The sequence below is a fragment of the Lathyrus oleraceus genome, chromosome 4, assembly GCF_024323335.1.
Source record: "Lathyrus oleraceus cultivar Zhongwan6 chromosome 4, CAAS_Psat_ZW6_1.0, whole genome shotgun sequence".
Taxonomy (NCBI): Eukaryota; Viridiplantae; Streptophyta; class Magnoliopsida; order Fabales; family Fabaceae; genus Lathyrus; species Lathyrus oleraceus.
The window spans coordinates 4999294-5013037 of NC_066582.1; the positions used below are offsets into that span (position 1 = coordinate 4999294).

At 29.2% G+C, this 13744-nt stretch overlaps 2 protein-coding genes across 2 annotated transcripts; one reads left to right on the plus strand and one right to left on the minus strand.

Annotated features, from left to right (window-relative positions):
- Positions 1 to 6737: 6737 nt before the first annotated feature.
- Positions 6738 to 10777, plus strand: LOC127138284 (nudix hydrolase 2). Its single transcript, XM_051064699.1, has 9 exons — positions 6738 to 6819; positions 6908 to 7116; positions 8869 to 8934; positions 9071 to 9208; positions 9535 to 9612; positions 9698 to 9748; positions 9887 to 9921; positions 10031 to 10139; positions 10260 to 10777. Exons 2-9 carry the CDS (start codon positions 6937 to 6939, stop codon positions 10461 to 10463), a joined length of 861 nt encoding a protein of 286 aa, XP_050920656.1. The 5' UTR covers positions 6738 to 6819; positions 6908 to 6936; the 3' UTR covers positions 10464 to 10777.
- Positions 10778 to 11468: 691 nt separating this feature from the next.
- LOC127138285 (nuclear transcription factor Y subunit B-3) lies at positions 11469 to 12121 on the minus strand. The gene has a single exon (XM_051064700.1). The coding sequence runs from the start codon at positions 12071 to 12073 to the stop codon at positions 11660 to 11662; it is 414 nt and encodes a 137-aa protein (XP_050920657.1). The 5' UTR covers positions 12074 to 12121; the 3' UTR covers positions 11469 to 11659.
- Positions 12122 to 13744: the final 1623 nt, after the last annotated feature.

Below are 13744 nucleotides of genomic sequence, written 5' to 3' on the forward strand. Positions count from 1 at the left end.
TTCATGGAATGATAAACAAAGTTTGAGGCTTACCGATCGGAGACCCTCTAATGGTTCTTCAACGGTGACGCAAATTCAATTACGGTAAGCAATTATTTGCGTTCACTTGTTAATTCTTAAGTTTCTTTTTTTTATATGATTCAATTCCTCTTCATCTCTTGTTCATCCCCTTTCTTTTCTTCCATTTGTTTTCTTGTTGTTGTTGATTATTTTGATGCTTGAATCATGAAAAACTATGATGTGAAGTGTGGCGAAGGTTTATTCTCAAGTTGATTGAAGCTTCAATGAGAAGCTTCAACAACCATGGATTTGAGCTCTAGTGAGGGAAGGTTGGAGAATGGAGAGTGAGGACTTGAGAGAAAGTGAATAATGAGTAGAATCAAGTGAAATAAAAAAGTGGAAAAAAAATCAAATGATGAGTGATTATATAACATTGGGTGAGAGATGTTTAGAGGTTGCGAATGAGTTAGAAGTTAGTTGGGGCTGTTTTGGGCACTTTGGACAACTTCCCAAAGTGGTTAGAAGTTAGTTTGTGGAATTTTAAGGTAGTTAGGATGGTTAAAGCATGAATGTATGTGACTTTTTATGTATGTTCATATGTTGAACTTTTAATGAATGTGAGGGAAATTGAATGAATTTACATAACATCACTTGAATACATGTTTGGATACTTACATGGTATGAATGAATGGCTTATAGAGGCATTTCAATTGATGTTTACGAATAGAATGATGTATTATATGAATGCTGTATTTTTTAATGCATATGATTTATGGGGTTTTACTTATTATAATAGAAATGAAATGAGAGTGATACATAATATGAAATTTGTATTTATGGTATATGCATAACATGCTGAATTTTTTACAAAGAATGCATACTAACTTATTTTTCCTTGTGTTTTTTTTGCAACATGGTACATGGTAATGGAACCTGAACAAGCATGATCAAGAATGGATTATGAATGAAGACTATTGAAGAGCTTGAAATTATTTTTATTCTTTTGTGTATGAAAATTACATAACATACTTGTAATACTATGAAGTGATGTAAAGTGAAGTCATGAAATGTAAAGACAAATTTTAGTGACTTTTGAACTTATGTATATGGATTGAAAGACCATGGATAAAAATGAAACTATGACTCAAAGTATATGTATGAAAATGAATTCCAATTATAGGGAATTTACCCATGAAGTCAAAAGTGACTTAGTGAATCACTTAGAAATTGAAAATGTATCGAAAAATCGAAAATGCAAGTTAGGTTGAATGACTTACAATACAGGTTATGCAAAAAATGCAAAATGCATGCTTGATGATTTAATTTAAGCATTCTGCTTCAAATATACAAAGTGATTTAAAACAAACCCATGCGGATGTTTGATTGAGATAGTCGATGACCCGATGCAACGATTATAATGCAAATGATGCGAATATCCGATGAATGAGCCAAATGCTATAAGTCAACCCCTTTGATTTATGTCTTACTTCAATGCAGATGAATGACAATGATGCAGATGATATTAATGATATATTTTCCTAAATTAACAGTTAATAGGAAAACCATGCATGTAGATGAAATTTATGCAGATGAACTTAACCACAAGCCAGATAACTTAAAAAATGTAGGGCAAATTTGAGGTAGTACACATGACGGTTTTTGAAACATCTTAAAATATTTGTTTCACAGTTTTGAAAATCAGCCACATAAGAAATTATTGGGTCGAGTCGCGGACTAGGTCGTTCTCTTTAAAACGTTTCACGACACTGTTCAAAATTATGCAAAACAATCGAATTACCGCACTTCTATGATTGATTTTCAAAATCGTGAAACAACAATTTCCTTATATAATGAAGTGATGTAACTAAGATATCTCACCCTAACAATGTAAGACTAAAGAATTTTTTTAACTAACACATAATGTGAAACTTAAGAAACATTTTCAAATTGATCTCCTTTTATTGAAATATTGGCATAATTTTCCAATAGATATTGTTAGATCAATTCCAACAAATTGTTCATGATATTTATTGTTATTGTTATGTTGTTTTGTTTGATTTTATTTTGAGATTAATTAATATGCACTGTCAGTGTAAAAAGTCTTACACTATCGATTCATCACCATCACCCGTTTGCATTACTTTATAGATTTTAAAAATAAAAGTCAAACTTGTCCCAATATCCAAAGGTAATTTACTGAACGTGTAAAAATTAAATTCTTTTATTTTTACGTTTTCTTTTAATTCTATTAAATTTGTCAAAGATGATTTACACTTATCTCCTTCATGGTTAACTATAAACGTAACATAATTAATATTTTTTAATTCTCATGATAAGGTGTGACAATATAAATAATATAAATAAAATAATGTAAAATTGTGTATAGTACATTGTGAATTGTATCTCTATTGAACTTTTAAAGGAATTTTTTTTAGAGGTAGTTTCACAAAAAATATTATTTTAATTATAAAAAGTGTTTAATTGGTATGCACCACTCTCATCCGGAATTCATCCATATTATGTTATTAATTTAAAAATTAAAGTGACGAAATATATTGATTGATAATATAAAATTATTTTATATTAATAATACATATTTTATTTTCTCATATAAAAAACACTAAAATATTATTTAAATATATTTAATGGGTTTCGGGCTTGATATATTTAACGAATTTGCATATTTAAAAGAATTATAAAAAAATCATAACATTAAATCTTATTTATTTTTATATTTCAAATGGTAAAAGTGAAAGAGAATGTTTTACAATTTATTAAAAATATTTAATAGAAACTATTATAATCATTTTATTTTTTCATCGTTTTTTATTTAGTTTCTTCTTTATTTCAGAGGATTAATTTTTGTTACACATTTTTACAAGTATTTGAATATGGAAAAAAAGTGTAAGGCTCTTAAAATTTATTTTTTCTAAATAGAAAATACGAAAATAGATGAAAAACAATAAAAAAGAAAATAATAGTCCCATTTAAATGCATTTAATTAATTATTTAATATTTTATTATTATTTTTTATTTATTAATATTATTAATTTAAAATTATTTACTTATAATACATAAATAGGTAAAATTTAAAATTTCTTTAATTATATATTTAATTTAATTTAAATAAAATAATATTTAATAAAGTTTTGCTAGATTCATGTTTGATTCGATTTTAAGTTTTGATTCCTCTCCCTCTCTACTGTGATGTTGTGTTGTTGTTATTTGTCATTTTAGTTGATATTCTGTTTTGAATTGGTTAACATGTATTTCGTTCAGTAACTCGCATACCAAGTGTTTGATAAATTACTTCAACCAAGTTTTGCTTTATTTTTGACTTGTTTCAGTTTCGTTACAAATTCTTTTCACTTACTATTTTTGGATTTTGGACCGGTTGTCTAGTTTGGTAATGCTTTCTTGAATGGTTCTAGTTTCGGTATTTTTGTAGCTTCAAGATGATTTTGGTTTGGGAATTTGGTTTAAGAATATTGTTTAGTAATGAATTTTTTTGTCGATTTCGAGTCTAAGTGCGAATTACTTTTCTTGTTATGATTTTGAGGTCAAGTTTTGGTATTGACAAGATGTTGAATTATCTATGGGTTATGTTCATGAAAAAGTTTAGATTCTCACGGTAATCATCCACTCAAAATGAAAAGCAAGAAAAATACATAAAACAAACATACAAGGAGAAAACAAGCGAACAATCAAGGATATAATCAAACAAGTAAGCAAGCAAACATTCATGGAATGATAAATAAAGTTTGAGGCTTACTGACCGGAGACCCTCCGGTTGTTCTTCAACGGTGACACAAATTCAATTACGGTAAGCGATTCTTTGCGTTCACTTGTTAATTCTTCCATTTCTTCTTTTTTGATACGATTCAATTCCTCTTCATCTCTTCTTCATCCTCTTTCTTTTCTTTCATTTGTTTTCTTGTTGTTGTTGAATCTTTTGATGCTTGAATCATGAAAAATTATGATGTGAAGTATGGCGAAGGTTTATGCTCAAGTTAATTGAAGCTTCAATGAGAAGCTTCAACAACCATGAATTTGAGCTCTAGTGAGGGAAGGTTGGAGAATGGAGAGCAAGAACTTGAGAGAAAGTGAAGAATTAGTAGAATCAAGTGGAATCAAAAAGTGAAAAAAATCAAATCCTTTAATGGATGAATGATGAGTGATTATATAGAGTTGGATGAAAGATGATTAGAGGTTGAGAATGTGTTAGAAATTAGTTGGGGCTGATTTGGGCACTATTGTCCAAAGTGGTTAGAAGTTAGTTTGTGGAAGTTTAAGGTAGTTAGGGTGGTTAAAACATGAATGTATGTTACTTTACATGTATGTTCATATGCTGAATTTTTAATGAATGTGAGGGAAATTGAATGAATTTACATGGCATCACTTGAATACATGTTTGGATACTTACATGATATGAATGAATGGCTTATGGAGGCATTTGAATTGATGTTTCTGAATGGAATGGTGTATTAAATGAATGCTGTATTTTTTAATGCATATGATTTATGGGGTTTTACTTATTATAATAGAAATGAAATGAGAGTGATACATAGTATGAAATTTGTATTTATGGTATATGCATAACATGCTGATTTTTTTTATAAAGAAGCATACTAACTTTTTTTTTTTTGTTTTTTTTTTTTTGCAACATGGTACATGGTAATTGAGTCTGAACAAACATGGTCAAAAATAAATTATTAATGAAGACTATTGAAGAATTTGAAATTATTTTTATTCTTTTGTGTATGAAAATTATGTAACATGCTTGTAATATTATAAAGTGATGTAAAGTAAAGTCATGTAAAGTAAAGTCATGTAAATGTAAAGACACTTTTTTAGTGACTTTTGAACTTTATGTATATGGATTGAAAGATCAGGGATAAAATGACTCAAAGTGTATGTATGGAAATGAATTCCAATTAATGTTTAGGAAATTTATCCATGAAGTTAAAAGTGACTTAGCGAATCACTTAGAAATTGAAAATGTATCGAAAAATAAAAATTGCATGTTAGGTTGAATGACTTACAATACAGGTTATGCAAAAAATGCGAAATGTGTGTTTGATGATTTAATGTAAACATTCTGATTCAAATACACAAAGTGATTCAAAATAAACCCATGCAAATGTTTGATTAAAAAGTCAATGACTCGATGCAACGATTATAATGCAAATGATGCAAATATATGATGAATGAGCCAAATGCTAGCAGTCAAACCCTTTGACTTCTGTCTTGCTTTAATGTAGATGAATGACAATGATGCATATGATATTAATGATAGATTTTCATAAATGAACAATTAATAGGAGAATCATGCATAGATGAAATTTATGCATTTGAACTTAACCACAAGTCAGGTAACTTAAAAAATGTAGGGCAAATTTGGGGTATTACAAATGATAGTTTTTGAAATGTCTCAAAATATTTATTTCACGGTTTTGAAAATCAACCACAAAAGAAATTATCGGATCGACTTGCAAACTATGTCGCTCTCTTTCAGATGTTTTATGACACTGTTCAAAATTATGCAAAGTATTCGAACTACCGTGCTTCTGATTTTCAAAACCGTGAAACAACAATTTCCTTATATAATAAAGTGAAATAGCTAAGAAATCTCACATAACTAATGTGAGACTAATGAATTTTATTAACTAACACACAATGCAAAACTTAAGGGACATTTTTAAATTTATTCTCTTTATATTAAAATATTAATATAATATTCCAATAGATATTATTAGATCAATTACTTCATATTGTTTCTAATATTTATTGTTATTATTATATTGTTTTTTCTGATTTTGTTTTTATGTTTTCTTTTAATTCTATTGATTTTGCCGAAGATGATATACACTTATGTCTTCCATGGTAAACTATAAACTTAACCTAATTAATCATTTTTTAATTCTCATGATAAGACGTAAAATTGTGTATAGTACATTGTGAATTGTATCTATTGAACTTTTAATGGAATTTTTTTAGAGGTAGTTTTACAAAAAAGATATTATTTTAGTTATAAAAAGAGTTTAATTGGTATGCAAAGTTGGATAGGAATTTATCAATCTATCATATTTTATTATTAATTTAAAAATTATAATATAATGTAATAAAATACATGATAGTTATTGATTAATAGTGTATAATTTTTATACTGTCATTATATATTTTGTTTTCTCTTATAAAAAATAATAAAATATTATTTAAATATAGGTAATGTGGTTTTGAGTTTGATACATTTAATCAAATTTACCTATTAAAGAAATTTAAAAAAAAATCATAGCATTAAATATTATTTCTTTTTATATTTTAAATGATAAAAATGAAAGAGAATGTTTTTTTTGAATGAAGGGTAGTATTTATAATTTATTAAAAATATTTAATAAAAACTACTATAATCATTTTATTTTTTCATCGGCTTTTTATTTAAATTCTTGTTTATTTCAGAGGATTAATTTTTGTTACACATTTTTACAAGTATTTGAATATGGAAAAAAAAGTGTAAGGCTCTTAAAATTTATTTATTTTAAATAGAAAATACGAAAATAGATGACAAACAATCAAAAAGAAAATAATAGTCCGTATTTAATTAATTATTTATTTTATTTAATAAAATAATATTTAAAATTATTTAAATTAAATTTTTCCTTTGTTAAGAAATATATTTTTATTTCATTTTATTATTTTTATTTTTTATATAGAATTAGTTTTGATTGATGATAAGGATGAGGGTAATTGTTATCCTTCCATTCCCAGAAAGTTTTCTGAGGACTTTATTTAGTCAACTCTTGCACACCGAAATTCCAAGTAAGAATTATTAATTAATACTATTATATTATTACTTTTATTTTTAGATTTTAATGTTAATTTGTTTTTTGTTTTCTGTGAATATTAGAGTTGTTGTGATTATCTCAATTTCCCTCAATGTCAGCGTCAACAGATTCATCTCTTACTGCACAACAAGATCAGCCTCAACAAATTCAACTGCTAGCATCAACAGATGATGATTACGATGGTGTTATCGTTGAAATCAGTGACCTTGTTATGGATTCTACAACCTTTTTATCCATTCTTCGACCTTCAATTTCAAACTGGAAACAGCAGGTTCTACTTCCTTTCATTCCTTGTTTCTTTTCAATTTCTTCATATTCATGGATGCAAGGTTAGGTTTTATATGTGTTGTGATCCAAATTATAGCTGCATAGGGTTGTAGAACAAGAACAGTGATTAGGTCATTTTGGTGATCATATTTTGATGCTTATCTTGTCTTGTAGTCAGTTCTGTTATCCTTAATCATTTTAACCGATACTTAACTGTAAAACTTAAGATTTTACGCACTGTAATATGGCATATGGATAAGTGGTTAGGTTGGGTTCAAGTTTGAATGTTTAATGAATGAGCTAAATACCGGCTATATAAGTGGATTGACTGAATGAAGCGGAATGGAATGGTATGAATTAAGGTTTCATTGTTTGGATTAATTAAAATCGGATGGAGCAGAGTGAAATGGGGTGGTATGGATTTCATTCCATTCCATCACTTACCATCATATTTCTTCCCCTCTGATTTGGGTGGAATGGAGAATTTGCCTTGCTCCATTCTAAAATACCCAAACAATGGAATGAAGATTCCACCCTGCTATACTCCGCCCATTTCCATTCCGCTCCGTTTATTTCTTGTGGTCCGACTTGGTGGGGGAGTGGAACTGGAAGCGGGATGCTACTATAGGTCTAGTTATATGATGTGGGAGAGATTGTTAGGTTTAAGGCAGGTTTTGGGTAAAGATGTGACGTCTTTGTCTCTTGTGGTCCGGCTTGGTGGAATCCTACTATGGATCATGTTATATGATGCATAAGAGATTGTTAGGTTTAAGTGAGTGGTTAAGATTCACATCGACTACGAATGAGCAAGACTTGTATTTGTGGGAGGAATTGTTGGGTTCAAGTGTGAGTGGTTAAGTCTCGCTCACACTTGATCCATACTAGATGTGATGTCTTCCTCTCTCGTGGTCTTGAAACATTGATCTATTGTTGGTCCCGGCGCTCCCCTGGACTCCCAAACAAGTTCATGTAATCCGTTAGACAATATTAGGCATTGTTTTTGCTATATTTTACAGCTGTCAAAGCAAGATAATTTGAGCTAATATATTGATTCTTTAAGTGATTTTACTGTCCTTTTTATAGCTTTTCTCTTTCCTTTTCATGGTAATATAATGTGATGCTCCTATTTTCTTAATTGTTGTATGCATGCATAAATGTAGTTTTAATAACTCAGGTTTCTTCTTTATTATTGATTCTACCACAATTTTTTTATGCATTCTCATTTGGTTTGGATGATAATTGAACAGTAATAGTATTGACTTTACATTAAGATTTCTGGTCTAACTTACATATAAACGATTCAATTTCCTGTTTATTTAGTTTCAGAAAAAGTAAAAACCAATTGTATTTGAGTTATTTAGAAAATTAAATGCATTTTTTAAAAGCTAACAAGCTTATAAGCTATAGCGACAAAATTTTGGGTCTTAAAAATGGATTGTTTATGGAATGAATGATTTTGATGCTTTATTCAGCTCAGTGTTATCAAATATCCGCAATGGCGGCGCTACGGCGGATATACATGGTGGTTATTGGACTTGCCGCAATGCTAAATATCAGCCGATATTGCTGGTTTTTCTGCCGTAATCCGCTATAACGGCGCTGCAAAGCATCCGGTATGGCGGGATTCTGACTCTCCGCCGTGGACAACACTGAGTCAGCTAGAATGTTTGTATTGTTCCTCATTACCTGTGTTGGAGATCTGGAAACTGTCACTATCTTTGTTTAGTTGAGTTATTGAATCAACATTGTCTTGTAGGGCAAGAAGGGCGTTTGGATAAAATTACCTATTCATCTGGCCAACCTTGTTGAAACTTTAATCAAGGTGAATTTATGGCTTACGCTTATTGATTCTTGAGAATTTTTGTAAGAGTTGAGGAAAAAAATGAATTTAAATCATGTCCTTGTGTACTAACTTTTTATTTTAATCATTATTACTTCTGTGTTACAATTGTATGCAGGAAGGTTTTTGGTATCACCATGCAGAACCAAAATATTTGATGCTTGTACATTGGATTGCAGACAGTGCCAACACAATTCCGGCGAATGCCACACACCGAGTTGGTGTTGGAGCGCTTGTGGTGAATGAAAAACGAGAGGTATTTACTCATTAATAATCATAACGCAGAGCAGTTACTTGATCAGGCTTCTGCACATATGGTTAGAAGCCTGTCACCAATATTGTTATAGAAACCATTCCTTTATCATGGGAATAGAATTTGCATATTTGACACTTAATTCTTATGCGCACTATATTTCGATTTTTCAAAAAGTTAAAAGGAAGGTTTATGGTTTAGGGAGGTGTGTGATCTGTTTTCAGTATTTTCTGTGATAATGAATAATGTGTCTCTCACCAAACATAATTCTTCAGGATTCAGATTTTCTGGTACTGTTGTCTCATTTCCTAGTTATTGTGGGATGTTAGGTTCTAGTGGTTCAAGAAAAAACTGGACATTTTCGGGGAACTGGATCCTGGAAATTCCCTACTGGAGTTGCTGATCAGGTAAATGTGTTGATTATCTTTTGCTAATCAATTTAAGAAGCTGTTTTCAGTTTATAATTTATATAGGCTCCTCATTCTGCCGCAGGGTGAAGAAATTTGGGAAGCAGCAGTTAGAGAGGTCAAAGAAGAAGCGGGAGTAAGTAATCTTTTTGTGGTACCTTACCTCGATTGAATACGGACTAGACATGAAATTAGCTATTTGATCAACCAAAAAAGAACCATTCTGGTTCTAACTTCTTAGCCTAATAGTTCCAAGTTCTTTCAATTTTCACAGGTAGACTCAGAATTCGTGGAAGTATTAGCTTTCAGGTATCATGTTTACGGATATTTCATTTCATTTTTATTTAATTTTTCTCGTGAGTTTACAATTTTGACAACCAAACATTTACATTTCTTTCTTCTTTCATCTGACTAACAGACAAAGTCACGCATCGTTCTTTGAGAAGTCAGACCTATTCTTTGTGTGCTTGTTGCGCCCTGTTTCTTCCGACATCAAAATCCAAGAAGTAGAGATAGAAGCTGGAAAGGTACGTCCACTTTCGCTAAATCTGTCCAATCTTAAGGATCATCAAACTGCCATAATTTCTCATTTTCTTTTCGTTTAAATAGATAGATATAGATTTGATATTAGTTATTTTGCGATGCAGTGGATGCCATTTGATGAATATGCAGCTCAACCATTTATGGAAAAGTATGAGCTTTTGAGGCAAATTAACGACATATACTTAGCAAAGATTGATGGACATTATTCTGGATTTACTCCTGTATCTACAAAATCGAACTTCTCTAACCAGAAAAATAGCTATCTTTACTTGAATGTTGGAGGCTTGAAGAGGTCTAATTCTTTATAAAGTATCAGACCAAGTTTACAAACTCAGTGACTTAACATTATTGTATTCATTGTCTCAACAATCTCTAAAAGCGCATTCTTTACTTTCTAACTATTCATGTTAGAAAGTCGAAAACCAGTTGAATTGTAACTATAATAACATCACTGTCATGTCACATATAAGAACAAGAATATGAAACATAGGTGGAGTCAATAAAAACAGTTTGGTAGCATGTACTAAACTATTGTTCTGTCTCTTCTGTACACCTGTAACTTTGTCCCACAATGTTTGTTTTATCCTACACTATCATTATATTCATTCCTTCATTTAAGCAAGGTCTTTGTTTCAAATTATTGTACATTATTACTTGAAATATTATATTGTACCCTCAATTAGTCACACATTCCAAAGTACTTATGAACAACATTATTTGAACAAGAGTTTCATTTTGTCAAGAACACTTTTGAAATAAAAATATTTAAATATAAATCATGTTAATGTGTTTTGTGCATGTATTATTGGATTATTGTTCTTGACAATGCATTACACTGACAGCATCCACTAGGGGTATAACATAAACCATTTCTTTGGAGTCAACTGTAATGAAAAGATATGCATTAGTTATAATGCTGTATCTTATCCATTTATATATTTTACTAGGAAATGTAGCCACTCAATTATTGTGACTCTTTTGTGGAGCAGTTACCAATTAGGGAAATTTAGCCACTCAATTTTAGGGTCTTTCAAGTCAAATTTTATGTTGAGTTTATGGAGAGTTCGATAGTCACTCTAAATCATATGAAGCTATACGAGTCATTTCTTTGATATATTCAATGTTTAGTTCATTCATTTATAGTTGATATGGTACTAATCAGTGACAGTAAAAAGAAGCAATTAAGCTTCGAAGTAACTCAAATGTTTTACCATTTTCTTCATTTGTTTGGATCAAAACAAAACTTTTACCAAACTTATTTCCTGCTCAATCACCAAAATTAATATGTATGAATATATATCTCAATCTCAACAACAAAAATACAAATCATCACTATAATATATATTTTCTGAGATATAATCACAACCACTATGAATAATGTGTATATTTCAATCTCAACAACAAAAATTCAAACAACAATAACAAACTGGTGTATAGTTCTATAAACCTCAATCAAACATTAAAAAAAAAACCTGAAATTATGTTTGAAATATTATTATCATCATCACCCTTGAAAGAATCGATGATCAGTATTACCACCTTGCTGCTCTTTACCAGCAATCATATTCATAGAAAAATTCTTGTCTCCTTCAATTTCCCTATACTTAAGAAGATAAACCTTAAGAGGTTCTGCATATTCTTCAAAACCAAGTGTAGTCATGGCCCAAACAAGATCATCACCGTTTATTGTTTTCCTCTTCTCTTTCTGACACTTCTCAGATGCTTCACCTGTTATGAAACTTATGAACTCTGATACACACTCTTGCATAGTTTCTTTTGCTTCCTTTGATATCTTTGCTTTCGATGGTAACGCTTTCTTCATGATCCTTCCAACGTTTGCTATGGGAAGGAGTCTTTCTTGTAGTAGTTCTTTGCTCCCTGATGCTTGACCACCTGACTCATCGTCTGATTCTGCCATGGCTACCTAGCTTTAATAACACTAATAAATAAATCAACATAAACCAAACTCAATGTCATATATATATATATATATATATATATATATATATATATATATATATATATATATATATATATATATATATATATATATATATATATATATATATATATATATATATATATATATATATATATATCCGTGGTTGACTTAATAATAAATAAAGAAAACAATGGTTAAGATTGATTATTGGTAAGTTACTATTTAAGTAATGTGTAAAAAATATATATATTCACTTCTACAAATATTAAATTTTATGAGAAAACTTTCACTCAATCAACCTAAATTTGAGGTATAAATCTTGGGTGAGCAATAATTCCAAAATTTTATAAAAATAAATATTATCTACTCCTTTGGATGAGACATGTAATTGAGAGGAAATGTAACAAGGCATCACGCCTTTAAACACATATTTTATATTTTTATTTTGAGTAATGCTAACTTGTGTCCTAAACGCACAGGTAAAAAACTCATAAATAGAAAATTCATATTGAAAGAAATAATAAAATCATTAATTATAAAATTTTATTAAATTTAAGACACAATTTCCAATAACTTTTTACTATATTTATCTCTTAGCATTATCCTTTTATTTTTATTAAGCTGACATCTTTCTTGTTATTTATTTACTTATTTATAATTTATTTATTCTTTTAATTGAGACTCCCAATCAAAGAAAATATCGGAAATATCAAGATTTAAAATTCATATTTTATTTTAAATTTTTTAAATTGGGGTCTTTGGCATTTTTATTATTATTATTTAGAATTTATCTATTTTTTTGGCTGAGACTTCAAACCGAGAAAAAATATCAACTATCTATTTCACAATACGTTTTTCTTTTTTCTTTTATTTTAAATTTATCTATTCTTTCGGTTGGATTTTTCAAACGAAGGGAAATCTCTTTTGCAAGTATTTTTCAGAACTAGATTCTAACTATTCATTTACTTTTCAACACTTATTTTATCTTCATTCTCCTGCAAAACTTAATGGTATTTTAAGAAAATATACAATAGGTGATTTTCATCTTCATCTTCTCGGTGTAAACACGTTAACATGTAAGCCCATATTCCATAATCGTTTTCGAAACTCATAGCTTCCAACACAAGTAAGTGTTCGAACATCAACTCTTTTAACACACGTATGTTTCCTCCCTTCGAAGGCCATAACACCATTGAAGTACCAATGTAGCTTGAAATGAAAGAAAAACAACCAAACATCAACAAAATTTATTCCATCATTGTCGTATCTTCTTCATCATGTACTGGGTACATAACATAACTCACTTTAACCATACACGTAACTTTGAAATGTTAGTTTTTGTTATGTGGATTGCTCATTGCTTATAGATTATGTTGAGGAAAATCATTTTTTATGTTATAGATTTAGTTATTCTGATTATGTTGATAAAAATGTAAATAGTTTTTTCTTTTTAGTGTTGATGTTGATAAAAGTCTATATGTACCATGAGTTAAGTAAAATAGATTTTTCATTTTTAGTATTGATGTTGACAAAAGTCCATATGTATCATGAGTTAAGTAAACTAGGTTTTTCTTTTTTAGTGTTGATTTTGTTGATGTTGTGTTAAGTAAAATGTTTATGATGTTATTCTTATGAAGTGTTGTTAGG

Bases quoted from the DNA above. Each gene is read 5' to 3' on its own strand.
- LOC127138285 (XM_051064700.1), bottom strand. From the start codon at position 12,073: ATGGCAGAATCAGACGATGAGTCAGGTGGTCAAGCATCAGGGAGCAAA.
- LOC127138284 (XM_051064699.1), top strand. From the start codon at position 6,937: ATGTCAGCGTCAACAGATTCATCTCTTACTGCACAACAAGATCAGCCT. The intron at 9,209-9,534 runs GTATTTACTCAT...GTGGGATGTTAG, and splicing joins TGGTGAATGAAAAACGAGAG to GTTCTAGTGGTTCAAGAAAA. The intron at 9,749-9,886 runs GTAAGTAATCTT...CAATTTTCACAG, and splicing joins AGGTCAAAGAAGAAGCGGGA to GTAGACTCAGAATTCGTGGA.